Source organism: Plodia interpunctella, chromosome 28 (assembly GCF_027563975.2).
Source record: "Plodia interpunctella isolate USDA-ARS_2022_Savannah chromosome 28, ilPloInte3.2, whole genome shotgun sequence".
NCBI classification, from domain to species: Eukaryota; Metazoa; Arthropoda; class Insecta; order Lepidoptera; family Pyralidae; genus Plodia; species Plodia interpunctella.
Window position 1 is genome coordinate 354,691 of NC_071321.1, and position 25,881 is coordinate 380,571.

The window sequence follows — 25,881 nt, forward strand, 5'->3', positions numbered from 1 at the left end:
GACCTTACGATCCACAGGCGGGCGTCTTAACCATTGTTCCACCACCGCTTCGATCACCATCGAATCGATTCGAAGTGAGACGCAGCGAACTAATAACATTGCAGTGTGGTTGTCGTTGCGTCACAATGGCGTAATGTGATCGGTCGGCGCGATGGGGAGATGTGAAATACAAACCCACACTAAGCTCTTAATCTCATATAAAAAGTTCAAAGTGTTGTTCTGTTGGGATTTGCGAAAAGTATATATAGATGGCGCTGAATGCTAATCAAATTAACTTTGTTTATTTTAAACGCACATATTTCTAGATGGGCTGACTCGATCTGTGTGGTTTGTCACCTGTACAAGGTGATTTCTTATACATTGGCATACATAGAATATGTACACGCTCAGTCGATGGCACTGAACAACTTTTCGTATGGAAGCGACCTTGAAATCGCGAAAAACGAAATCAGCTGCAGATCCATACATTTTCCACAAGTTAGTTAATTTAATTTTGTATGGAACAGCTGATTTTTTTTTCGCGATTTCGGAGTTACCCCCATACTAAAAGTTGTTCAGAATCATGGACTGAGCGTGTAGACAAAATATTGTCAATGTATAAAAAGTCACCCCCTTATAAGTGGCGCTAAATGCTAACAAAACAAACTTTGCAACGAAAACACTAGATGGCGCTGTGTGTATTTTAAATGTGCTATAAATAAACAATTGATGTCAAAAACATCAAAAAAACAAGTTGAAATGAAACGTAACTCCGCAGTAACTCAATCTGTGTGATTTGTCCCTTTATATTTACGTGGGAAATGGAACGCAGTGAGTGAAAGAGAGGGATGTAGGAGGGAAAGGGACGGAAGTAGAAATAGCATGATAGCGGATTTCGGGCGGAAGCGCTCGGACCCAATTTTTCGGTGTGGACATTTTTGAATAAAACGTGCTGCCCAATTGGACTTTTACTCTGAGCCTCCGTCCCACATATATTTATTTATTTATTTATATATATATTGTACTGTATTTTTTTTTTCACATTCTTCAGACTCTTGTTGGTCCATATTATATTTCAATAAAAAATAAAAAAATTAAATAAAAATATTTATTTTCGGACAGTACATACGAATACATAAGAAATGCACACGAGCCATTTCCAAGAACTGAAAATATTAACTCTACCGTCGCTGTACATCTACGAAGTAGTTGTTTGTCAAACATAATATTCACCTGTTTGAACAAGTAAACAGTAGTGGCCGCTACTTTTCTACATAAAAGTGTATTTGCAATGGCACCTAAATAATATTAACTCTTTGCCTAATTGATATAAGAAATATTGCATGTTTTTAAAATATTCAAGAAAATAATTGTTAGATTTACTTATAGGAAAAGCCTTCTATTCAATCAACGAATTTCTTATAACACAATATTAACTAACTGTAACTTTGCACATAAAAGTTCATTATTTATTGTCAGTCAAATTGACAATAAATAATGGAATTTTATGCGCAGTTATTTATTCAATATGTAGTTATTTATTCAATTCATACAATTTGACATTAATATAAATTATTTTTAATATATGACATAATAGAATTTGTTAATGCATACGTGTCTACATTCAACTATATGTTATTTTAATTAATTTTGTATGCCCAATGGCGGAACATATACACATTCACAATACCATGTCAATCTGTGTTAGAGCTATGTTCACAAAATAAACGAATTTTGAATTTGAATATGAATCCATTGTGTTAATAATCATGAAAACTATTTGTGTTAATGTCATTGTGAAAATAACTCTGAAATAAGAAATAATTTGAAATTAAACGCAACTCCGCAGACGTGTTCAAAGTGCGGAGTCCGGCGCAAGTGCCTCAAGTGGTTCACTGTGCAGAAGTTCCCGCAGATACTGGTCATACACCTCAAGCGGTGAGTTTGTTGTTCACCGACTGTTGTCCGCGGCTCCGTTCGCGGCATATCAACCTGTATTAGTCTGCAATATACAGGGTTGCTGGTATCAAACGGAAAACCTCCTTGGGTACATCAAAACAAGCAACTTTTATTCTACAAGTTTTCGTGTTTCGTAGTTTTTTTTTTTTCATATAAAAAACAATCTGATTTGCGATTCTATACGTCTCCAACTCTATGTAACAGCCAAGCAACGCGAGACAGTACAGTAGCGTTATGTAGCGGAATCGAACATAGAGTTAACGTTTTACAGAAACGACATTAAAACTAAAAGAAGGAATTTTTTTGTATTTATTACGTTTAGACAAAAGTCGTAGAACAGAAGATGTTAGTCTCTATGTACCTTATGCGCCTTTGGAAGGTTATGCGTTAGACACCAGTGACCCTGTATATGTAGTTATAAGAATCTTCATAGTCGTATTCCTCATGGCTGAGGGTCGTGGTCATTACGTGGAATGAAACACACAGTAATGACTTTCTTGGCAATATTAATGGAGTGGTTTACCATTGCCTTCTCCATTTCACACACAAGTTGATAATCAACCAGTGTGCATGTTTCCTCGCGATGTTCTCCTTCATTGGAAGCAAGTGCAAAAAATATATTATTTAGTTTATAACAATTTTAAATGAACTTAACGGTTATACATTTTATATTGAAGTTTATTATGCCGCTCCGTAATGCCTGTAGTTTGTAGCTTGTGAGATTATTTCTCTATTTAATATAAAAATTAAAAAATGCCCGCGAAGGACTTAATTTCTGGATAAATGATTTGAATTCGAATTTATTAATTATATATTATTTTATCTACTGACATTAAAACTACGCACCGGATTTAGTAACATTTCAAACACAATATAAAAAAATATTCCCGAATAATTAAATATATATTAAATTATTCGTGAACATTTTTTGCGTTGTGTTTGAAACATTACTAAATCGTAACATAGAAAACTAGTGGCTAAATTACACATCTAAATTTCCCCAGGAATCACACAAACTAATAAAAAAGCCCGCACCAAAATCCGTTCTCTAACGTTACAAGTCCACTGCGTTACACAAGCAATCTCGTGATACTGTAATATGTGTGTCGTGTGCCAATGTCGTCCCGCCGGCCCCGCTCGAGCCCCGCTCAGCTCAACATGGAAAATTATCTTTTTCTGATCGGCCCGGGGCTTGGATGTTTATCTATATATGTATTTGTTATAAAATATAGTATCGTTGAGTTAGTATCACATAACACAAGTCTCGAACTCACTTTGGGGCTAGCTCAATTTGTGTGATTTATCCGTATATATATGATATTTATTTATTTAATTACATGTAGCTTCTCCCCGACGGAGCGGTTCCGCGGCAAACTGAACGTGCTGGTGGAGTTCCCGCTCAGCAACCTGGACATGGGCCCCTACGCGGCCAACAGACAGAACGCCGTGTACAACCTCTACGCCGTCAGCAACCATTCTGGTGAGGAAACTGTGGAGCTCTTTTAGTCTAATAGGTCTTAGTTTTATATCAATACTATTATTATAAAGTATTGATATAAAAATAGAGTTTGTATGTTTGAGTCGGATAATCTCTGAAGCTACCGAATCGATTTTAAAAATCTTTAACCACTAGAAAGGTACGTTATTCAAGATTGCTATAGGCTATATTTTATCTCAAAATTCCCACGGGAGCGAAGCCCCAGGCAACATTTAGTAATAAATATACCCCAAGTCTCATGTTATAAGCCTAACCTAACCAACCGTCATATCAGCACTCGAATCACAATCATAACCTGTTTTGATATATCTTTTGACTATGTACATTATGTACTTTTATATATTATTATTAGAAAAAAACATTGTAAGAAACAATAATGGTAAGCCGATCTGGCATGATAGGGACCAACACTGTTCAAATGAGTTTCTTTCGGCATTTCTTCTCAGCAGTGGCCGTTTTAGCGTTCTCCAGCAGCTTGTGAGATTACTACGTAATATAAAATTTGACGTGAAAAATTAATTGTAACTAGAGTGCCAGTTTCCTCGCGATGTTTTCCTTCACCGGATGCAGACGGTCTATGAAAACTATACATGTATTAGATTGGTATACAAACCCGTGTGGCGCGTGTAGGATTCTGTTCGCACGGTCTTAACCATTACACAACCACAGCGTCCGAGAAATCTGGAGGTCCCAAAATACATCCCTGCGGGACGCCGCACTTCAAAAGTGCCCTGTCATAAATATATTAGCCCTGTCATATATAACAAGTATTGCATGTGTTCATGCACATATGCATTGTAAGACTGGGAAAAACATATTTTATTTTTGACATTAAAAAATCTGATTTGACTAGCTGGAAATTCAATTAATAAAATTATATTATATATATTGGATATTTAGTTTAGTATTTGATGAATTAAAGTGATATTTAGTTTAGTATTTGATGAATTAAAGTGATATTTAGTTTAGTATTTCATTCTGGACCCAGTGTAATGTTTAATGTATGTTCCAGGTACAACATATTCGGGACACTACACCGCGTACTGCAAACATCCGTACACAGGAGATTGGCACGAGTATAACGACTCTCGGTACGCGTTATATATGTTTTATATTTGACGAGCTCAGTGTCGCAGTGGTACAGGGCTTGTCGCTGAACCGATTGGGGCTTGGATGTTTATCTATATATGTATTTGTTATAAAAATATAGTATCGTTGAGTTAGTATCCCATAACACAAGTCTCGAACTTAGTTTGGGGCTAGCGCAATCTGTGTGATTCGTCCTGATATATTTATTATTATTATTATTGGGATTTGTATCTCCTTTTGGGATTCACGGCACATAGTCCGGTCCTTCCGGCTCCCGTGGGAATTTAACTATAAAAAGTGTACAATGTGTTTTATATTCTACCCTTGTACTAAATGACATAACAATCCAGTAGATTTTGGATGAAAGAGTAACAAACATACATACATAATATCTCGGGTTCTAAGCAACGTATCGCGATTAAATCTATGCCAGTTTTTAAGTTGACCTTCCGCTATACAAGTGTGAGAACCACATCAAATTCCAACAAGTTTGCATTATGCGCGATCACACATACAGACAGATAGACAAAAATTTAAAAAAAAAAATGTTTTGGCTTCTATTAGTTCCATAAAAACCCTCCGTAATTATTTAGCTGTCCCGATGGCAATACATTATAAATATATAAATATATACGGACAAATCACACAGATTGAGCTAGCCCCAAAGTAAGTTCGAGACTTGTGTTATGGGATACTAACTCGACGATACTATATTTTATAACAAATACATATATAGATAAACATCCAAGACCCGGGCCGATCAGAAAAAGATCATTTTCCATCATGACCCGACCGGGGATCGAACCCGGGACCTCTCGGTTCAGAGGCAAGCACTTCACCACTGCGCCACCGAGGTCGTCATGTTGTTATGATTAGAAAGACATGATGGTGCACCCACTAGAACTCAACGGTTTAAAGCACGGACATGGATCATTTGTCACGAGTAGGATGCAACAAGATCTCTCTGACGACAATAAAAGGTTGTCAGGAATGTCATTTTTATTTATTTATTTATTCACGCACAAAACAGATTACATCAATTATAAAATATTCATAAAGATAAATACAAAGAAAACAGGCTGTAATCCAGACATGTGCTTACAGAGAATATTAGGTACAAAGGAGTTTGATAGACTAAGAAAGAACATAAGTATATAATAATAAACAGACATGACATGACAGATATCTTAATAACTAAGAATTAACAAAAATTTGGGGTTTTCAATATTACTTTTTACTAAGTATCGCGTTCGCATCCATGCCAGACGCGTGAGCGCGATATAATATGCTTTTTAATATTTTAACAAACAGTGTAAACTTAGAGTTAAATATGTTGATTTTTGCAAAAAAAAAAAACCGTGATGCAGTGATGAGTGATGAGTGATGCTCTTCCGCAGAGTGTCCCCCATAGCGGCCCGCAACGTGGTGTCGTCGGAAGCCTATATGCTGTTTTATGAGCTGCAGCGGACCTCGCATTCGTAGCGAGTGGAATTGAACTAGGTGAGTGACGTGAGATTAGGCTCAAATTAGCTCAAATTATAGAGTGGCGTGTGGTCCTAGGGACTGTAAATTAGAGTACTGTACTTATAGAGTATAGAATCTTGTAAAATTTTATGTTCTAAGGCGTATGCCGGCTATGAAGCCCAAAAGCCTTTGGGGCTTCCAAGATGAGAGAGGGAGGCCCAAATTTTGAATAAAATTACCTCTGCTGTTTATTGATTTTTACTGTGCACACTAATAAAATGAGGAAGGCAATTTATATGAATTAGAAAATAGGCCAACATTTGCTACGCTCTGGCGAAGATTTCCCCGTTTCGTAATATCATAACCATAATGAGAAATTTGACGTAACCACATGAAGTTAGGCTCACATTGGCCAAAATTTCAAAATATTGTATGCTTTCTGGTTAAATTTTCTCACTTGTCATTAGTATAATCAGAAAGACGAAATCCCAACTAGAAATTCAAATATTTGCATGAGCCATGAATTTAGGCCTAAATGAGCAATAGGTCACATTTAAAAAGTTTGAAGTCTTCCCTTTTCATACTGGTATATAATTAATTATAAAAGAAATAAATAATACCAAAAATAAAGCCAAATTTGTAAACGATTCATTTTTTTCTTTTCAGGATCTGTACAGAATGGCGGTTATTTATTTCATTAATAATAATTAATATATTTCTTTTTATGCAAATCTCTGAATATTATTTGGTCGTGATCAATTTGTTTGTAAAATATTGTATTATAATATTATTTTATTGAGTTTAATACATTGTTCATTTTACTAACGACCAGGCATCATCTCACATTAAAAAATATAACATCAGCAAAAACTTGTCAAATTTGGATAAAAACCAAGTGCTAGGCTAAATATTTTATGAATGATCTAAGCCAAAATTTGGCTAAATATTTGGTGTCAAAATCATTAATAATCGAACCATTTAAAAATTTACACCAATTTGTTTTTATAAATGACGATGTTGCCTCGTCTAAAGCGAAGATTTTTGGAGAAAAATAATGAATATAAAAGGCACTTTCGCACGTTCATTAAAATATTACGTTTTTTGCTTTGTTACAAGGTGAACAATAGATAGAATAATTTGCCAAATTTCGTGTGTTCATAAAAATATTTTTATATACATCCACATATCCCATATACTTTTATATACAATACTTTGGAATTGCCAGTTTTAAAAAGATTTTGGCTAAAACTAAGATCAAAGTTTCGAACTTACCCGTGCAATAATTGTTTTTTTTTTTTAAAGTGCAATTTAAATTTATTATTTCACTCGAGATTTCGTTTTAAAGAATTGGTAATGGAGATCTAGTCACGTACTTTGGAGTTTCAATGACCAAGTACTATTTTGGGATATATAAATAAATTTAATTGGGACATCGGTCCACTTTCCCTTAATTTTTACCCCTAATAAATTAGCTTTTTTAACAAAATAAATGTTCATATCTAGAAAGACAAATTGACTTGGTTTTCAATAAAAAATTGTATTCGAATCTACACATATTTAAAAGTAAAAATCAAAATATAAACACCTTTTCTGTAACTGACAGGATATGACCGTAAAAAGCTGAAAATGGGTGTGTAGGTTCCTTGGGTGGTGAAGGGGACCACTAAGGGGGTATTATAACAAATTCGACCCTTAAGAGGTTGTAGTATTGGCAAAATATATCTTTAGCTGCACTCATACGTCATCTCTGTATGACCTAAACGTTATAATCTTAGCATTCGACCATTATTTTATGCTTATTGTAATTTATGAAAAAAGTTTACGTGAATGAAAAGGGGTTGAAATTTTGTACGAATCTTTCAACACTCAAATTTTTAACATTTCATTTGGATACTTTTTCAAATAAAATGTTAAAAATTTTTAAAGAGCGCAAAGCGGACCGATTCTCCACTTGTTCGTTAAATTTCATATTTGTTTTAAAAATGAATGAAATTTTAATACAGTTGTTGTAAACGCGAGTTATTTATTAAATTATTATTAATTATAATGAAGGTGTATGCTGCGTGAGTTACCTTATCGTTTTGTTAACATCGCTCGCGCATCGCAACTAATAATAAAAATCTAGTAAATATATTTTTCTATAAAATATAGTTAATCTAGTAAATATATTTATCTTCAAAAAATTATTTATTGTGGTATGAAAAAAGGATTGTCTAAAGCATGCCGTAATCTGTGGAAGTTATTTGGAAAATGGGACGGAAACGTGTAACAGGAAACTGGAGTAGCGTAAGATTGATTTGTCAAATTGATTGTTTTTTGAAGATTTGTTTAGCTTGCGGTATTTCCTTTTAGACTTTTTCAATTTCCACGCAAACACATCTAAATATTGTGGAAAAAACAAGTAATTTTTTTTTTTGTTATGAAATAAAAACTATAAAAGTTGTCTAACCTATTTATTAATTCGTTTACTTAAATTTGTATTCATGTAAAAATCCAGCTTAATTTTTTTCGATGTGGGCAAGCGGTGTTCAGAAAATGATACTTACAATTACACCTTTCTCTTTTGCACATGGGGCGACAGAAAGGGACACTAGATAGCAAGGGTGTTTAGTATATAAGCCTTCTTGCCTGCGCCATTTTTAAATTCGTGTTTATTGAGTGGAATTGAGAAAGTATGGCATTTATGGGTATTATAATAGTGTTACCAAAAATATGTTATGTTTTTTTATGTCAAACTAGATCTACCATCTTATATATACGATAGAAACTATCAACTTGGTTAAATAAAGCAGAATTTTATAGAAATTTCAAGAAAATCACAAAGTTCAAGAAAATCAATCAATCAAAATGTAAATTCTACCTATTTGTCACATTTTCAGACTTTGGGACTTTTGTGAAACATTTGAAAAACAATTGGGAATAATCTTAAACTATGATATATTTTTATTATATCGCGAGCGCAAGCAAACAGTTCTGAATGCTAGCAATCGTATGCAATAATACGAAGTTACTAGGATTCTTGCTTGAATTTAAATCGTAAATTATTTTTATTCACAAATGTAAAAAAGTTGAGATTTTTTTAAAACAAAAGATTTTTTTTTTCACTCGCACCGATTCTAGTTAGCGCTTGTGTTGTGACACGTGCTGAAACATGATATTAATAATTCAATCGATAAACACGAAGGAGCAACTAATTTAGTAGAATTAATTAAATTATGGAGTGAACAAATTAATATATAATTAAAAATAATGTTATTGTTATTTAGTTGTTAAATAACACATTGCAGTAAGCTTATGTAGTGTTCAAATTATACTTACAACGTTTTACATAATCGCGACGGCCAGATTGAAACGAATGCATTTATAAATTTCGGTGTTACACACACAAAAAAAAAAAAAAACTTTCTCCTGAATTTTTTTCTCATAAATCTTAAATTATCGTGTTTTAAATAAAACAAAATTATTTATTTTTAATATATTTAAAATAAGCTTATTGCAATGAAGGTTTTGTCGCCATTCTCAGTCCACGGCGGCGAGCTCTTAAATAATATTATCTAATGACTCGATATACAGAAAATTATATATGATATATGATATATATATATATATATATATATATATATATATATATATATATATATATATATATATATATATATATAGTATAAAATAGGGAATGGGGCGATGGTAAAGAATTCGTCCTGTGTCGTGTGGTGTTATATTTTGCACGTGGCCACCATCATAAAAATTAAATTCATTGCATATTGCATATAATATATATTTGATAAATCCTATTTTTGCCGAATGCTACATCACTTTAATGCAATATTAATTTTGTTGTTTGAACTAATTGTAATCTATAATTGCTTTGCTATATAAGATCGAATTTTTAATAAAATCATAACAAAGTTATATACATTATACGATAAAAAAAAATATTATAAAAAAAATGATATTTTATGAATATTTTGTCAATATTTTATGTGTGAAATATTTCTGATTAGTTTTTTAAATATTCCATAATTAATTTATATAAATATACCACCACACAACAGCATAATTAAATGTATATAGAATGTAAAGCTTAAATTAATTACATAATTTATATATTTGTTGATTCCTCACAAACCAATTCGTGAAGTGTACAAAAGATAAATATTTAAAAGTATATCTACATATTTACCGAGATGTCTGATAATAGATAATGTAGTAATTTATATAAACGCTTTTTTTTGTTATAAGTTGCATCATTTTTGTCATAATAAAAAAAATTTGGGCTATTTAAGCGGAGTGGGGGGTTGTGGGATGAACAACAATATTTAGTTTGAAAATTATGTGTGATGTGTATAACAAAACCATTTAAATATAATTATAGATTATATCAGCGGTTCTCAAACTGTTCTGTAAATGGAACCCGTTTGCATCTGAATTTGAACATGTAAAATTAAAATTTGATTTTATATACAATGAATTTGCAAAATTAAATCATTATTAAAAATGTTTTTTTTTTAGTACTTACTTCTTTTTATACTTTTTTAAGACTAATATTTTTTAGTACACTTTGAGGACCGCTGGTTTATATAATTATATTGAAATGATTTTAATGAAAATCAATAAGATTAGGTATTTAAATAATCGTATTACGTCTTTTACTGAAATATACGCTTTATTATGTAATTTACATAATAATGTGTATTGTTTGTGTTGATTTTTGAATGTATATATTTCAGTAAACAGCCCAAAAATCCATATACTTGCACCAATACAGCTTTAATAAACATTACAATATTATATTACTCTGTTCCAACTTATAACAAAAAATATATATATACCTATTTAACTTTGTCCCGTTGTTCGTGGGTGTCCAGTTTCCCACTTTCCGATGTTTGTAAATTTTTTTAATGCAATATATTATTATTATGATTGTAAAGTTTGACATCACATCTATCGCAGTATTCGCCCGGTATTTATAAATTAATTATGTACTTACCATTGTTTTATAGCTTATAGATATATATATTAAAAGGCCATTATATTACATAAACGTTTTTTTAATTAAACCCTTGTTTTGATAACCATTTTTTCTTTCTTCGTGAGAGGAAATGTTCTAAGGCACAAGGATTTTATTAGTATATAGTATTCTGAGGTAAGCGTTTGTGAGTTTGTATGTTTGAGGCGGGTAATCTCCAAAACTACTTTTAGACTTTGAGACTTGATAATTATGATAATATATCATCGTCTGTTGACATTTCCTTTCATTGCAAAGCGGCATTTAAAAAACTTATTTCTTCCATCCTACGTAACAGATAATTTCATTGGTCTAATTGATTAGTAAACCCCATTACACACAACGTGATGCGTCCCTGTTTGAAATAAAATGAAATGAAATTTATTAAATAAATAAAAACTTTGCTACATTGCTTATACAATTGGTCCCACACTAGGCAACATGCATGTTTGTCTATTGTTTTCTTTTCTTTCTGTTCTAAGCTGTTTATAACTTTTTAATTTACAAAACAAGAATTTGTAATTGGCATTAAGTTTAACCCTGTAAGATAAAATGTAATTTTTGTTCAAGTGCTCGTGATTCTATGATAAATAAATAACTACCGAACCGATTTCAAAAAATCTTTCAGCATTAGAAAGGTACATTATTCAAGATTGCTATAGGCTATATTTTATCTCAAAATTCCCACGGGAGTGTAGCCCCGGGCAACATCTAGTACGATATAAACAATTTACGACATGCATTTTAGTGGCCACCGTTTTCTGTTTTGTAAATTGTGGCAACGGTATCCAATAGAAAACTGATAATTTAAAAGTGACAGACAAACGCGGTATAGGACATTACACATATTTGACGACCTCGATGGCGCAGTGGTAAAGTGGACCGAGAGTTCGTAGCTTTGGTAAACATCATTTAATTTAGAATATGACGTGAAAAAGTGCCTGTGAAGGCCTAATTTCTGAATAAATGATTTGATTTTGATAGGTCCCGGTTTCAATCCCCGGTCGGGTCATGATGGAAAATGATCTTTTTCTGATTGAGCTCGGGTCTAGGATGTTTATCTATTTATGTATTTGTTATAAAATATAGTATCGTTGAGTTAGTATCCCGTAACATTATCTAGTAGCATATCTTTTTAAAAAATGTGTAATAGAAATAATTAACAGAAATTAACGCTAGTGTGCAAGTTGGCGGTCTCATGAATGAAGGCGCTCTGTCCTTTTAGCTGGAAACACTGGCTGTTTATCAAACAATCTTGACCACTCTGGTATTGCAATGACAAAAAAAATTAAGTTCCTTAAAAATCTTTTTAGAATGATTGTATTCTGGATTCCAGATTTATTTGTAACCCGAAAATTGTATTACATTTGACACGTTAATAATTCTAACGATTGTTTATCGGCTGGGCATTTTACGACGCTCTTCCATATTACAGACAGATGTGTCGATGCGCACGGATATGTGAGAGAAGCGGATCGATACATTCTGAGAACGTCGACGGCTAAACTGAAACAAATTGAGATTATTTTCAAGAAAAACATTACTAAATAACACAAGCTTTGTGATAATATAAAAAGAATTATATTGAAATAAAACTACGTGCACGATACACCAGATAAAAAAAAACCAAGGTCACACACCCAGCCAACAGGAGACAGCATCCTTATTTATTGTTCATAATTTTTTTGACAGACACGTTGTTATTATAAATAGACAAAGAAAACTATAAAACTTTCTGCTAAAAGTATTTGTAGCATAATCAGTTAAAATATTGTATTTTTCGCTGAGTAATGAAAAAATTAAGATAAATATGTTATGGTAAGCATAGCGCCTTGAACGTTGATGCATATAAGGGGAGAGGAAGTCCTAAAAAGAGATGGATGGAATGTTTTAACGGCGATATGAAGACGCTAATCCAAAAAAGCGGGACACCAAATTCTGTAGTCAAAATTCGAGACGTCCCGCCAATATCGGGACGTCTGTGACAACGTTGAGGGAAAAGACTTTCTGCACCACGGATTGATAAAGTTTATTTTTCCGTGTACTGCACATACTCCAGATGAATGTTAAATTATATGTTGTTAAAGTATTTGTCCAATTATGTTGATACTTACATTTCTATGTTTTAAAATCCTTTATTATAACAATGTCAATAAAATCATAGACAGTTCCTGTGAGTAGTTCAGCCGAATCCGGGCGAAGGCATAAAATGGCGTTTAACATTTTGCGTCACCCTCCGGAGTCTTGTCCATGAGACAAATGTCGAATAATGGTAGTTTACTTATGCATCATATTCTCTGTTATATATATACTATATAAAAATAATTAAATACAGTTATGTTATACTGTTTTTTTTTTTAATTTCATGGCTCCATCGTTCGCCAAAACGACGATTTTGCCAACGTCAAGGTCGGGATTGACACGTAATATAATATGTTATAATGATATATGAAACACAGTTCAGTGTGTTATACAGTTGACTACAATACAATTTTCGCTTTTGTCTTTTCTCTCATATCCGCATGTTCCAGGTTTCGTTCGCGGTTGTGACGCCGCGGAGCCCAGAGTCAGCTTAAGAAATAACCTTAAAATATTATTACTGACCGCCTCCATATCCTATTTAGGTGAAAGTGATAAAATAGGCGTAAAAAACATAATTTCCAAAGAGTTTTGTCGTCACTCGTCAGGCAGGCGGCCGATCGTAAAAACACATACAAATTTTCACAACAAGGTTTTCTCAAGTGGCCTTTGGGCATTGAAGCATCACAGCTGAGATTTAATTTATCGCGAAAAATTATTTTTCACATAAATAAAGATAAATTAAATCTTCTAGTCTGTGGTATTTTTGTCCAATACATATTATTACGGAATTAGTAAGTGCTTATTAAATCCATGCATATTATATTCATACTTTTTGTTTATAAAATATTGTCGTTGATTTCTTTGTTGAAAATGCATTAGATTAAAAAAAAGCCTGAAGTCATCGCATCCTATTTTATAATTGTCAAATAATTTTACGTATAATATCTTATTTATTTACATTATGTAATACGTAAAATTTTTGATATCACACAAGTCTAAATATCAATAAACTGTTAGAAAAAATACACAATATAACAAACCAATCATGGATGAAGCATTTGAGAAGATGAAGAAAGAGGGGAAGAATGACGTGGACAGTCTGGTGAAGTGGATGAAGGATTGTAAGAATTCATTTTACTGGTTATTTCTCGCGGCTCCTCTCGAATTTCTCACGGGAGCAGTTATTTTTCCGGGAGGTAAGGTACCCTATGTCCTTATCCGTAATTCAAACTATGTGCGGGTGAAAGGCGTGTAGCGTTTCATTAGTGTCGCATATATTTTTTAATAATCATTATTTTTTAATTAAACATTTATAAAATTTACATTGTACCAGTACTTTAGGTACTTATTTATAAAATAGGATAATTAAACTGATTACTGTGTTGGTACAAACACTAATGAAAGCCCACGGCGGCGTTCAAAACGCTCGTGAAATTCACCCATGTACCTATGCAAAATTTCAAGAAGATTGGTTGAGTAGGTAGAGCGTGAAGAGGCAACAAACAAAAAAACTTCCTTTCGCATCATAATGTTTAAAACTGTGCAACGAATTTTGGATGCGGATTTTTTAAAATAAATAGTGATTCAAGAGGAAAGTTTAGGAGTAAAATTTATTATGGTTTTACCCGATCGAAGCCGAGACTGGCAGCTGGGTTGTATATATTAGAATGGACCCAACATTTTTTTATATTTTTTAGCGTAAATAATTTAAATAGGGCAACATAGATGGATTGGTCGTTAAGCTTTTGTTCTGTTATCCTGTGGTTTCAGTCACGGGTCTAGGGAGCTGGCAAAAACAAAAAAAATGTGCAGTCGACGGCCTACTAGATATGAACGTAAACTTCAATTTTCTAAAATTCGATTTGAACGACTAAACACACAAAACTATGAAGCTTTATGTAACACTGGGGTCAGTACTCCCACGAACTGTTTGATCCAAATTACATTTATTTCTTTCTCTTTCATCTGTAGCCCGACCTCTCCTTCCTACGCCGTGATACGTATAACTTTACCGGTGTTATCTAAACGCATTAGCAATATATTCAAATTCAAATCATTTATTCAGAAATTAGACCTTCACAGGCACTTTTTCTCGTCAATTTTTATATTTATAGTTATTTCTCACAAGCTACAAACTACTGGCATTTCGGAACGACCACTGCTGAGGAGAAATGCCGAAAGAAAGTAATTTGAACAGTGTTGGTCCCTATCATGCCAGAAGGGTTTCTTACAATGTTTTTTTCTAATAATATATAAAAGTACATAATGTACATAGTCAAAAGGTAAACATAAACATAATAAACTTACATAAAAATATATGAGAAAGAGATGACCAGTTCCCTCTGGCAGCACCCGTTCACGAGTTGACGGTTAACCATCGCGTAGTTCAACCATAAGAGGGAACCTAACGACCCGGCCCACGACGCCACTAATTACAACTCACTCACTGACTTCATAATTACAAATCATATTCTTAGGTACTGTATTTGTATTATGGCGAGCTAGAAAATATATTTCAATAAATAAATGAGGACAAATCACACAGATTGAGCTGGCCCCAAAGTAAGTTCGAGACTTGTGTTATGGGATACTAACTCAACGATACTATATTTTATAACAAATACATATATAGATAAACATCCAAGACCCGGGCCAATTAGAAAAAGATCGTTTTCCATCATGACGCGACCGGGGATCGAACCCGGGACCTCTCGGTTCAGTGGCAAGAACTTTACCACTGCGCCACCGAGCTCGTCAAAATATTATATAATTTGGTCAACTAAAATAGCAAATTGGTCAACAAATAGTTTTAAATTTGTAATTTATATCATTTTGACAAGCAGAATAATATTTTGGTCAGCCGAATAGCTAATTGGTCAGTTAGTCAACTTATAGGCTGTGGTGACTGTTCCTCAATTGACAACCGATCCTGGGTGTTCTACTTTTATATCGACCCAACGGAACACGGAATGGAGCTGTTGAACTCTGCTTACCAAATGTTATTGACCAAAATTTTGATTATACAGTATAAGAAAGTGAGGTCAGACTACAGATGAACGAGATAGCAATATCAAAAAGCGTGTGCCGGCTCTAGTATTATCAATAGATTTTTGGAACCAATCATATTTAGATCCGGCACTGACATGTTTTAAATTTTTCCAGCAAAAATAATCGACGGGGTGAAGGTCACAGAGCAAAAGGTCAAAGATTTGTTCAAAGACGCGGCAAATAAGAACAGTATTGAGCTTGAGAAATTCAAACCTGTTTTAACGAAGGTCGCCCAGGAACAGAACAAAACTTTGGACGAATTCAGCAAATCTCTGGCGGACTTAAAAAACAAGGGGGAAAAGGTGTTGGGCGCGGCCAGCGCTGCCGCCACGGCTTTCAAAGAAGCCATGAAGAAATAAACGTAGGAAAATTTATGGTTAACATGGTATTATTTTGCATATGCTAATAAAAATGATTTTTAATCTTCCGTTTCTTGTGATCCATATAATTTCTGATGGCTTTCATGCAATCATTAGGAAAAGAGTGGCTTCGTTGATGCAACGCATTCGGAACAGCACCAATGGCATTCTATATGTGTTGTCTGACAGGGTTGACTGTCCAATAATGAGATGCTGGATCGAGATTCATGTGCCACGCACATGAATCTCGATACAGTGACTCAATTCATGGACTGTTGCTTACTAACATAGGTTAAGAATTCTCCTAACAATTTATGGATTTTATGGTCTGACAAATAAAGAATTATTATTATTATTATCTTGTACTCGTTGTTCCAGCGAAACTAGTTGAAGACACAAAAGCAAATGACGAAAAACTTCGCGCTCTTTTCGAAAACGAGGCTAACAAACAGGCTGTGGAGCTGGAGAGCTTCAGGAAAGCGGTTAACAAACTCGCAGAGGAGCAGAAAAAAACCGTCGACACGTTCTTCAGTAATTTAGCTGCGCAAGGACCCAAGATTCTAGAAGCGTTGGCGGCTGGCGCCAGCGCAGCACAAGAAGTACTAACAAAAAAATGATTTTTCTATTCTTTGTTATATTAAATTATTTGGCCAATAAGTAAGGTGTTTTACTAAGCCGTTAAACGACAAAGCCCAGAGTTGATTTTCGTACTTTTTCCCCACTTCACTCGGCCTTTGGCCTTCCAAATCGTCTAATAATCGTAACCAACTAGATTTAGGTAATATTATTTCGTATTAACACTAAGTACTAGGTACGGACATTTTGATAGTTGTCCTATAGAATAGTTTATGAAACCAATGGATTTAGAGGAGATGTATCAAGTACTACGGGGAGCGAGCGAGAGGGACGCGGCGCGGTATGATATAGTTCAGAAATGGTTTCGTGAGTGTGGCATTATTGATGGGAAAATCATAGGAGACGTGTTATTTGAGCACAGTTATTTGAGGTGGGTAATATTTACAAAGCCGGATCCGCAGCGCCAATTTTCTAACAAAACATGTTATAAAAACAAGTTAGAAATACCGGCCGTCCGCTGCGCCTATTGTTGTTATGTTTGTGTCTCCATATTGCGCTGTGCTGCCCTACGTCTTTCTTCAGTGAGCGCTAACACAAAATGAGTCACTTCCCCTCCCCGCAGGCGAACGCGGTGGATGTAATCCATTCGATTTGGAAAACATTTGTTGTTTTTCTAACATAAATGTTAGGGCACGCCCGTAATCGGTTAGTAAACACAGGTTAGGTTAGGTTTTTGGTAGCAAACACGGCGCTGCGGACCCAGCTTAAGACAAGCTTTTTTACAAGCTGGTATTTAGTTCCACCAGTCCCGTTGTCTGTAATCAAATATTACAAATTAGATTACTCCTACCTCCAGTTGTCCTACAAAGATGAAATTTCCTACGTCGCTTCAGTTTCCATGACAATGCATTATTATGAGGAGCATGATCTGATGGTGCAGCCCGGATCGGCTCCAAATGAGGGGAACTCAACGGTTTACAGCACGGACGTTGTTTTTTTGTCAGGCGTTAAATGCCATAAGATCTCTCTAAAGAATGAAAGCTTGTGACAAAAAAAAAACATTTTTGAAAAAAACTTGTTTTAATCCTTCGTTTTGGTCACGGAAAGAAGGAAGACATACAATATACCAGCTGCTTTTCTTTCACCGCCGCACCACTCGCCGCAAGGAGGAATTCCACCCTCATCATTTTGACGGTTGAGCTCAACAAGGCACAGTCTTCACGTAACTTGTTCCTGTGCTAAAAGTATGGAATAAACTTCCCTCAGCGTTGTTCCCTAATTCAACATTGTTGCTTTTCAAGAAAAGAGACTATCGAAATCAAATAATTCATTCAGAAATTAGACCTTCACAGGCACTTTTCGCGTCATGTTGTAAATTAAATATTCAAAGCTACAAACTACCTATTAGAATTTTTGACCACTGCTAAGAAATGCCGAAAGAAATTCAATCAGTGTCTATATAGATAGACACTGATTGAATTTCCTATCATACCAGAATTTCAGCTTTCTCAAAAAGTCGGCAACACACCAGTGAGCCGTATCGGGTTACCGGTGTCCATGGTTTGCGGTGTTTGCTTACCATCAGACAACACGCATGCTCGTTTACCAATTTAGCATTCAGACCACGAAATTAAAATATTTTAAGGTTATGTCCGAATAAGGAACCGATCGGCTTGGTGCAGTTCATACAGCTAATAGGCATACTGTCCAGGGAGACGAAGCTAGACATACAAACGTTTTTGAAAAAATTTCAAACCGTCAAAGATGGTATTATTCGGGAAATACAAGATAAGTGCGTGGGTAAGGCGTATACATACAATTCTTAATTGTTTTTTTTTTTTTTTTTATGGTGTCCCACTGTTGGGCAAATACCTCGTCCACTTCGCCATCCAACACAGTTGAGAATATTGAAATAAAACATGTAATACGATGTTCAAATCTGAGATTTCTTTTCAATTAGTATTTTTTGTGATAGACTGGTCAGGTGCGAGTCGGTTTCACATATGCATTCCCCTAAGAGGGAATTTTGAAAATCCTGACTTCTCATATATTTAGTACATAGCATGATATGGTGCGAGACGGATTCACATATGAAGGAGTCTAGGAGGGAATTGTGAACCCTGACTTCTCATATTACGAAACAATGAGCAGCATATGTTGAATATCTTGTGTGCTGACAACAACACTTATCATATCAATTTGATTTTCAGTTTTTGTATTGAGGTCCGCAGAATCTCCCTTTCCAAGGGGAAGATTGATAAATGTATATTTTGTGATATTTTGATCCTCTAAGACGTCACCAACAATGAGACTTGGGTTTTGATCATGAGAAAGGGACATTTTAAGCCGAGGGACATTTTGGAGAAAAATAAAACAAATTATCAAAATTTACATAATTTATTCAGTTAAAAAAATAAAGGTACACGTGTTTCGTATATATCTAAATGATTTAATACATGATATCTAAACCGTATGATACATGATTACTAACTAGGCTATAAGCAAAGTTGGTATACACACACACACACACAACATTATGCGTGGCAATCAACACTGGTGTAACATTTTAAAATTAAATTTTATATTTCAGTATATAATTCAGTTCTTTCCGTAGTAATTAAGTTGGCAAAAATGTGCCATAAAAATTATTTACACTGGCAACATTATATAAAATAAAGTTGCCACGAGAAACCGTTGTCATTACGGGAAAATAACCATTGGAAAAAAAAGTTTAATCCGAAATCCACTTCCCAGATTTGTAATTTATCCCGTAATGGAAATGTATGAAATGGAAGAATTAAGAGAAATATTTCAATAAATGAAAAATGTTAAGTATATTTAGCATTTAATTAATTGTAAAGGAAGAACTGATAAAAATATTAAAAAACATGACACTATTTCAATGACTTCTTCTTTCACGTCGCGAAACAATGTTTCTCTGACGAAAAATACTACAAAATATTTTACAAAATACAGAGTATAAATTACAATAATATGACAAAAAAATAAGCAAATTAACAAATTTAATATAAAGCTAGCAAACTTAGATTGCTAACGCGTAAAACATGTAATACAAATCTATCTACACGTTGGTCGAACAACCTTGCTAAAAAGTAGGTAAAACATTTAAAATTAATGTTTTTTTTATCATAAGTATATTGATATTCGACATGTACCAAAATTAGGGTTAGTTTTCATACTGTACAAACATAATTATATAATCTTTGACAACTGACAAAACGAATATTAATTATTTTTGGTAAAATATAATAGTCTTGTATTGTTATTTATTCTACCAAATATGATTTTTGGCAGACGAAAAATATTAAAAAAAAAAAAAAAAATGTCGTCTTTTGCAACACGATTAAAAAGAAACTTAACCTCAAAAAATTCGTTCCGCTCTTAATTCTCTAAAATATAATCCGCATCATGTTTAATGTCTGTTCAGTTAAAAATGTTGTTGTTATGTTAACCGTTTATGTTTACAGTATAACCTAAGTATTTACTTGAAAAAACTTTATAAAAGCGGAAATAAAAACCAGCCTTATAAATAAATAAATAAATATATTAATACAAATCACACAGATCGAGCTAGCCCCAAAGTAAGTTCTAGACTTGTGTTATGGGACACTAACATAACGATACTATATTTTATAACATATACATATATAGATAAACATCCAAGACCTGGGCCAATCAGAAAATGATCATTTTCCATCATGACCCGACCGGGGATCGAACCCTCGGTTCAGTGGCAAGAACTTTACCACTGCGCCACCGAGGTCGTCAAAGCCCTATGCTTACTATAATAAGATTCATTTCAATTCGGGAAATCAAAGACAGAAAGCCATTAATTATAAAGGAAAATGTACCTGTCTGTCTGTATTTCTTCGCGAAATTTAAATTGAAAACCAATATCTTGAGATGAATCGATTTGTGGTAAAGTTAAGGGTGATTTTTTGCGCTTTTAAGGGTAAAACGGGACCCTATTACCTACTAAGACTCCGCTGTCCGTCTGTCACCAGGCAATAGTTTTTTTTTTATTACAGGCGTCTTAACCACTGAACCAACGCTTCTTATTATACGTTAATTAACAGCGGGACGAATTTGTTTTTTTTTTAACGAAAAATACATACTTTATATAAGTTAATTATACACTATTGGCAAGTTACGATAACATTTCTGAGATATGTGGCAACACTATGCAAATATAGACATAATCATTCATATTTTTTCTCATCCAAACAAAAGTCTTACAGCAATTGCTAATGCGTAAGTATTCAAATTCTTGGTCCAATACTATTGCCATCTCTTTCGTTTCACATACTATCACGAACGAGACAGCAATATTATAAGACATATAACATTTTACTTTGAAGAATCTCTTTAATTATAAAACCTTCAGTAAAAAATATATAACTGATCGAAGTATATACCAAGATATAACAAAAAACCGCTTGATCGCGAATTTCGTAAATTGCCTATATATAAAAGGGACATTTTGCAAAAGGAACCCATAGGCCGCCTCATAAGTTCCTGAACGCACTTCATTTGGCGCCGAGCCACCAAAAATACCGCTTCGTCGCTGAATGTCTCGCAGAATCTTCCTTTCCCAAAGCGTCCCTTTCTCACAATGTTACTTTTGCAAAATGTTCCTTTAGCAGAGCGGTTGGCCCGCGCGCAGTCGTCTGCATCTTATTGTGACCTTTCGACCAAAATCGAATTGTGGGTGGATCTCAGAGTGGTTCGACCGCTGCGGCCGCGCTGTCATTACGATCCTTCAATTTTCTTGAGCAAGGAATAATTTCCAAAATCAATCTATACTATTATTAATCGTTTGTGAGTTCGTATGTTTGTGGGGGTAATCTCCGAAACTGCGGAACCGATTTCAAAAATTCTTTCACCATTAGAAAGGTACATTATCCAAGATTGCTATAGGCTATATTTTAACTCAAAATTCCAACGGGTGCGAAGCCTCGGGCAACATCTAGTCATTCATAAAATTGACATTACCACAGTAGAGATTAATTATTTTAAAGTCTGACAGTAACAATAAGTTGTTATTTTCTTTGTTAAAATTTGAAAAATTATAATGACAGCGCGCCCGCTGCGGTCGAAACATCCTATACACATACGTATGCTCGCACTATTATTGGAGACCTAAAATACATTTTTCCGACTTTTGCTATGCGTTAGAAAATTGTCGTTCCTCCTTTCTAATATCACAAAAGTTGTGCAATATATTATATCCATATTCGAGTTTGTGACATCAGTTGAAAACTATGAAACGTAACATTTTCATATTTGTTATGAAATGTTTGTAACATTGTTATAATTCAGATAGTAACTGAAATATATTTTTGGATAATTCGCATAGTTCAGCAAATTATTACTTCAAAATCTTCAACTGTAATAACTGTACAATTAACATTGAATTGATAAAATAATTACAATAATTATTTTTTGGGAGGGAAATTCCATTTAAAACAGTCGACACTTCAACCAGATAAGTTTTTCCTGTAACCTTGTTAGGCTTAATAAGCGTATATTAAGTTTTAACCGTTAACCGTTGACGCAAGTGGGCTTAGAAACAGTAAAATTGACCTTTAGAGCCATGCCTCATTGCTGAGTCGCGGCGCGTCGTCCTCCTTCATGTATACAGGGTCACTGGTATCTAACGCATAACCTTCCAAAGGCGCATAAGGTACATAGAGACTAACATCTTTTGTTCTACGACTTTTGTCTACACGTAGTAAATACAAAAAATCTTTTTTTTTAGTTTTAATGTCGTTTCTATAAAACGTTAACTCTATGTTCGATTCCTCGTGTACTGTCTCGCGTTGCTCGGCTATTACATACAGTTAACATGTGTAGAATCGCAAATTAATTGTTTTTTTTTATTATGAAAACAAAAACTACGAATCACGAAAAGTCGTAGAATAAAAGTTGCTTGTTTTGACATACCCAAGTAGTTTATGGGAGGTGTTTCACGTGTGATACCAGTAATTGTGCGTTTTTCGACGTACGTCAACGCACGTCAGTGTCACAATGAGAAACAACGGAGCTACAACACGCTGCGTCGCAACGGGGCGCAACTGAGCAATGAAGCATGGCCCTTGTGGGCTTAATAACGTTAAAATTAACCTTTACCGGTCAACCGTTGATGCTGGGCGCGGATCTGAGCGGCCGCTTCGGTATGAATGACACGTTGATAAGATCGTCCTCATCTTGAAGTAGACACGCGTCGTTAGGTTTGCTTCTATGAAATAATCTGTAATAAATAACAATCTATATATATATATATATATATATATACAAAACTCTTGCGTTACTGAGTGACCGACTGACAGACAACGCACAGCCGAAACTACTAGGCGTAGAAAGCTGAAATTTGGTGTGTAGACTCGTAGGACAGTGTAGGGGAGCACTAAGAAGGGATTTCCTGAAATTCCCGCGGGAAACGGATTTTTACTCACATACGAGGTTGTGGGCAAAAGCTTGTAATACAATAAAATTGAACTGATTATCCATACTAATATTATAGATGCGAAAGTCTGTCTGTCTGTTCCACTTTCACGGCTAAACCGCTGGACCGATTTTGATGAAACCTGGTATGCATGTAGTTAAAGATCTCCGTTCAAACACAGGCTATCTATGTAATATCTTTTCCAAAAATCAACCCTCCAAATGACTATAATTGGGGGGGTGAAAGTTTGTATGAAAATCGTGTCTGTTCCGCTTTCGCAGATAAATTCACGCGGACGAATCCGCGTGCAAGAGCTAGTTGTAAATATATATTTTTATTTAATACAACTTTATTGAATATGAAAATTCATAGATTACAATTATTTCTTAAGTTATATTATCTATGGTCGTGTTTCCGATTGCATGGTGTAAAAAATTAACCTTTAAAATTAGAACATTTTGCTCTGATTTTATGACCGGCCGCATGCCTGATGTCAACCCTCTTTGGGAATGCGGTTGTTGCCTATCAGCTGTCAACTGAAGGTGTCCTTTAGTGGTCCTATTCCGGGGCGGAACTACACGCAAAAAATTACATTATATTGTGTATGTCGCGGCGTGTCAAACTCAAAACTGAACGCAGCTCAGGGAAGGTGCGCGGCGCGCGGGACGCGTGCGCCCGGCGACGCGGCTTCAGTCATGTAGTGTACGACAAAGGTTGGTGCCCATCCTCCGTGCGTAACTGTATGTCACAGCCAGACTTACTGATGTTCCACTACATTGAGTAACTATTATACTAATTAGTGAATATTCACATGACATTGTCACAATAGACAGGACTAATAACAGTCCGTTGGCTTAGCCAGCCCCGATATATAGCGTAGTAATAGGTAAAACGTTATTCATTTAGACATACACTATATGTGAAATAAATAAAAATGGCAGTGAAATATTAGAAGACGATAGTAGAGCTTTATTATATATATAGTATAGCGGATTATAATATTACATATTTTGAAATGTAACATTGTCAAATGAGTTTCTTTCGGCATTCATAACAAAATTCTTTCACAAATAGGAAATTACATTTTTCCTGAAGGACATAGAGTTCTTTTTATCTCTATATTCCATGAGAGCAAAATCCACGCAGGCAATTCTAATAACTACACACAAAATTAAGCTTTGAAGCGAAACAAAAATAAAAGTAAAAATTCTGTATCCCAACGTTTGCAGTATTTTCAAGTCCTGAAGCCCACTGCTGGAGTAGGACTTTTCAAATTTTAAGCGGCACCAGTCTCCAGTTTTTGAAACCATAACATTATATTCGTAAAAGCAACCAAAACGCATAAGTAAACAACTCAAAATAAAGAAAACACAAAATCACTCTCAAACATTACAAACAAAAAAAACATGTTTTTTATTTCAATCGTCAAAGGGGTAACTTGTAAAACATCAACCAATCTCGGAGGAGTTTTTGGTATGAATGTAAAACGTAAATCTACCACTCCAACTAGTAAAACAAACATTGTTGTTTATGATGCTAATGATCTAGTCATCTAAGGCTATTAATGTTTTAATTATATAATTATAACATGTTTTTTTTTTCAAACAAAGAAACAAAGAAACAAAAAAACAAAGACACGGAAAACTATAGACAACGATCTCGTGTAAATAAATGAGACGATTTCCATACAATATCCCGGCATATTTCTTACATAGTGCCAAAATAGGCGTTGTTAAACTGGACACATGATAACAGACAAAATATATCTATTCTCTTTCCGTTTCTTCACGTGTAGATACACGTATAAGGATTTCTCTTTCTTATATTATGAGCAAAAGGAAAGATAATTACGAGGTCTATAATTTTCTCTGTCTACGCAACAAAACCTTTACCTCCCCTCCTCCACACGTAACTAAAAAAAAATACTCAAACTACACACCAATTAAAACTAAACCTTGATTAGAGCCGACTTCCACGAATCCCTCTTCTTGCTAGAATGTATAAAAGTGCTGTGAGAATATATAAATGTGCAGTGATTTTTAAGTAAATAAAAATTTATGTATAAATACATCTATATTGTATACATGTTTACAAATACTACTACATATACGAAATATTTATACTACAAAAACGAAATGCATATAACACACGAAAAGAGTACGAATTATATTATATCAAAATAAATGCTAAATTAACCAATAACGGTTCGCACGGGCTTAATCAATATCAAGCTTTATTTGTATGAGGACAAAGATGAAATTCCCCAACGCGGTTTTACAAAATGTGTGTACAAAACGTAAAAAAATTATGCCCCTGCGAACGACAATGAAATGTTGTTTAGCAAAATAAATTC

General features: G+C 34.1%; 4 protein-coding genes across 19 annotated transcripts in view; 3 read left to right on the forward strand and 1 right to left on the reverse strand.

Moving 5' to 3' along the window:
* The window catches only part of LOC128681697 (ubiquitin carboxyl-terminal hydrolase 2-like), a 33,308-nt gene extending 22,275 nt beyond the window's left edge, over positions 1–11,033 (forward strand). For all 5 annotated transcript variants that reach the window (XM_053765804.2, XM_053765806.2, XM_064436888.1 and 2 more), the window contains 5 exons: positions 1,829–1,917; positions 3,282–3,418; positions 4,449–4,527; positions 5,923–6,025; positions 6,656–11,033. In XM_053765804.2, the coding sequence (XP_053621779.1) occupies positions 1,829–1,917; positions 3,282–3,418; positions 4,449–4,527; positions 5,923–6,007 (390 nt within the window). In that variant the 3' untranslated portion in view covers positions 6,008–6,025; positions 6,656–11,033. The remainder of the gene's footprint in view (positions 1–1,828; positions 1,918–3,281; positions 3,419–4,448; positions 4,528–5,922; positions 6,026–6,655) is intronic.
* A 2,910-nt stretch (positions 11,034–13,943) lies between these two features.
* LOC128681903 (uncharacterized) lies at positions 13,944–17,143 on the forward strand. Of its 5 annotated transcripts, none has more exons than XM_053766211.2 (3): positions 13,944–14,275; positions 16,242–16,503; positions 16,865–16,988. In XM_053766211.2, the coding sequence occupies exons 1-2, from the start codon at positions 14,125–14,127 to the stop codon at positions 16,484–16,486; spliced, it is 396 nt and encodes a 131-aa protein (XP_053622186.1). In that variant the 5' UTR covers positions 13,944–14,124; the 3' UTR covers positions 16,487–16,503; positions 16,865–16,988. The 5 variants fall into 5 exon arrangements, with proteins under 5 accessions (XP_053622186.1, XP_053622188.1, XP_053622185.1 ...); XM_053766210.2 differs by having other exon boundaries at positions 13,946–14,275; positions 16,242–16,512; positions 16,865–17,004; XM_053766209.2 differs by having other exon boundaries at positions 13,948–14,275; positions 16,242–16,488; positions 16,865–17,004.
* A 155-nt stretch (positions 17,144–17,298) lies between these two features.
* Positions 17,299–20,415, forward strand: LOC128681680 (uncharacterized). Its single transcript, XM_053765779.1, has 3 exons — positions 17,299–17,492; positions 18,708–18,862; positions 19,273–20,415. The coding sequence occupies exons 1-3, from the start codon at positions 17,335–17,337 to the stop codon at positions 19,344–19,346; spliced, it is 387 nt and encodes a 128-aa protein (XP_053621754.1). The 5' UTR covers positions 17,299–17,334; the 3' UTR covers positions 19,347–20,415.
* ATP7 overlaps positions 19,444–25,881 on the reverse strand; it is a 63,702-nt gene continuing 57,264 nt past the window's right edge. For 6 of the 8 annotated variants that reach the window (XM_053765770.2, XM_053765772.1, XM_053765771.2 and 3 more), the window contains one exon: positions 19,444–23,333. In XM_053765770.2, coding sequence (XP_053621745.1) covers positions 23,216–23,333 — 118 coding nt within the window. In that variant the 3' untranslated portion in view covers positions 19,444–23,215. Of the gene's footprint in view, positions 23,334–25,467; positions 25,520–25,881 lie in introns of all 8 variants that reach the window. The other 2 variants (XM_053765775.1, XM_053765776.1) reach the window with 2 other exon arrangements.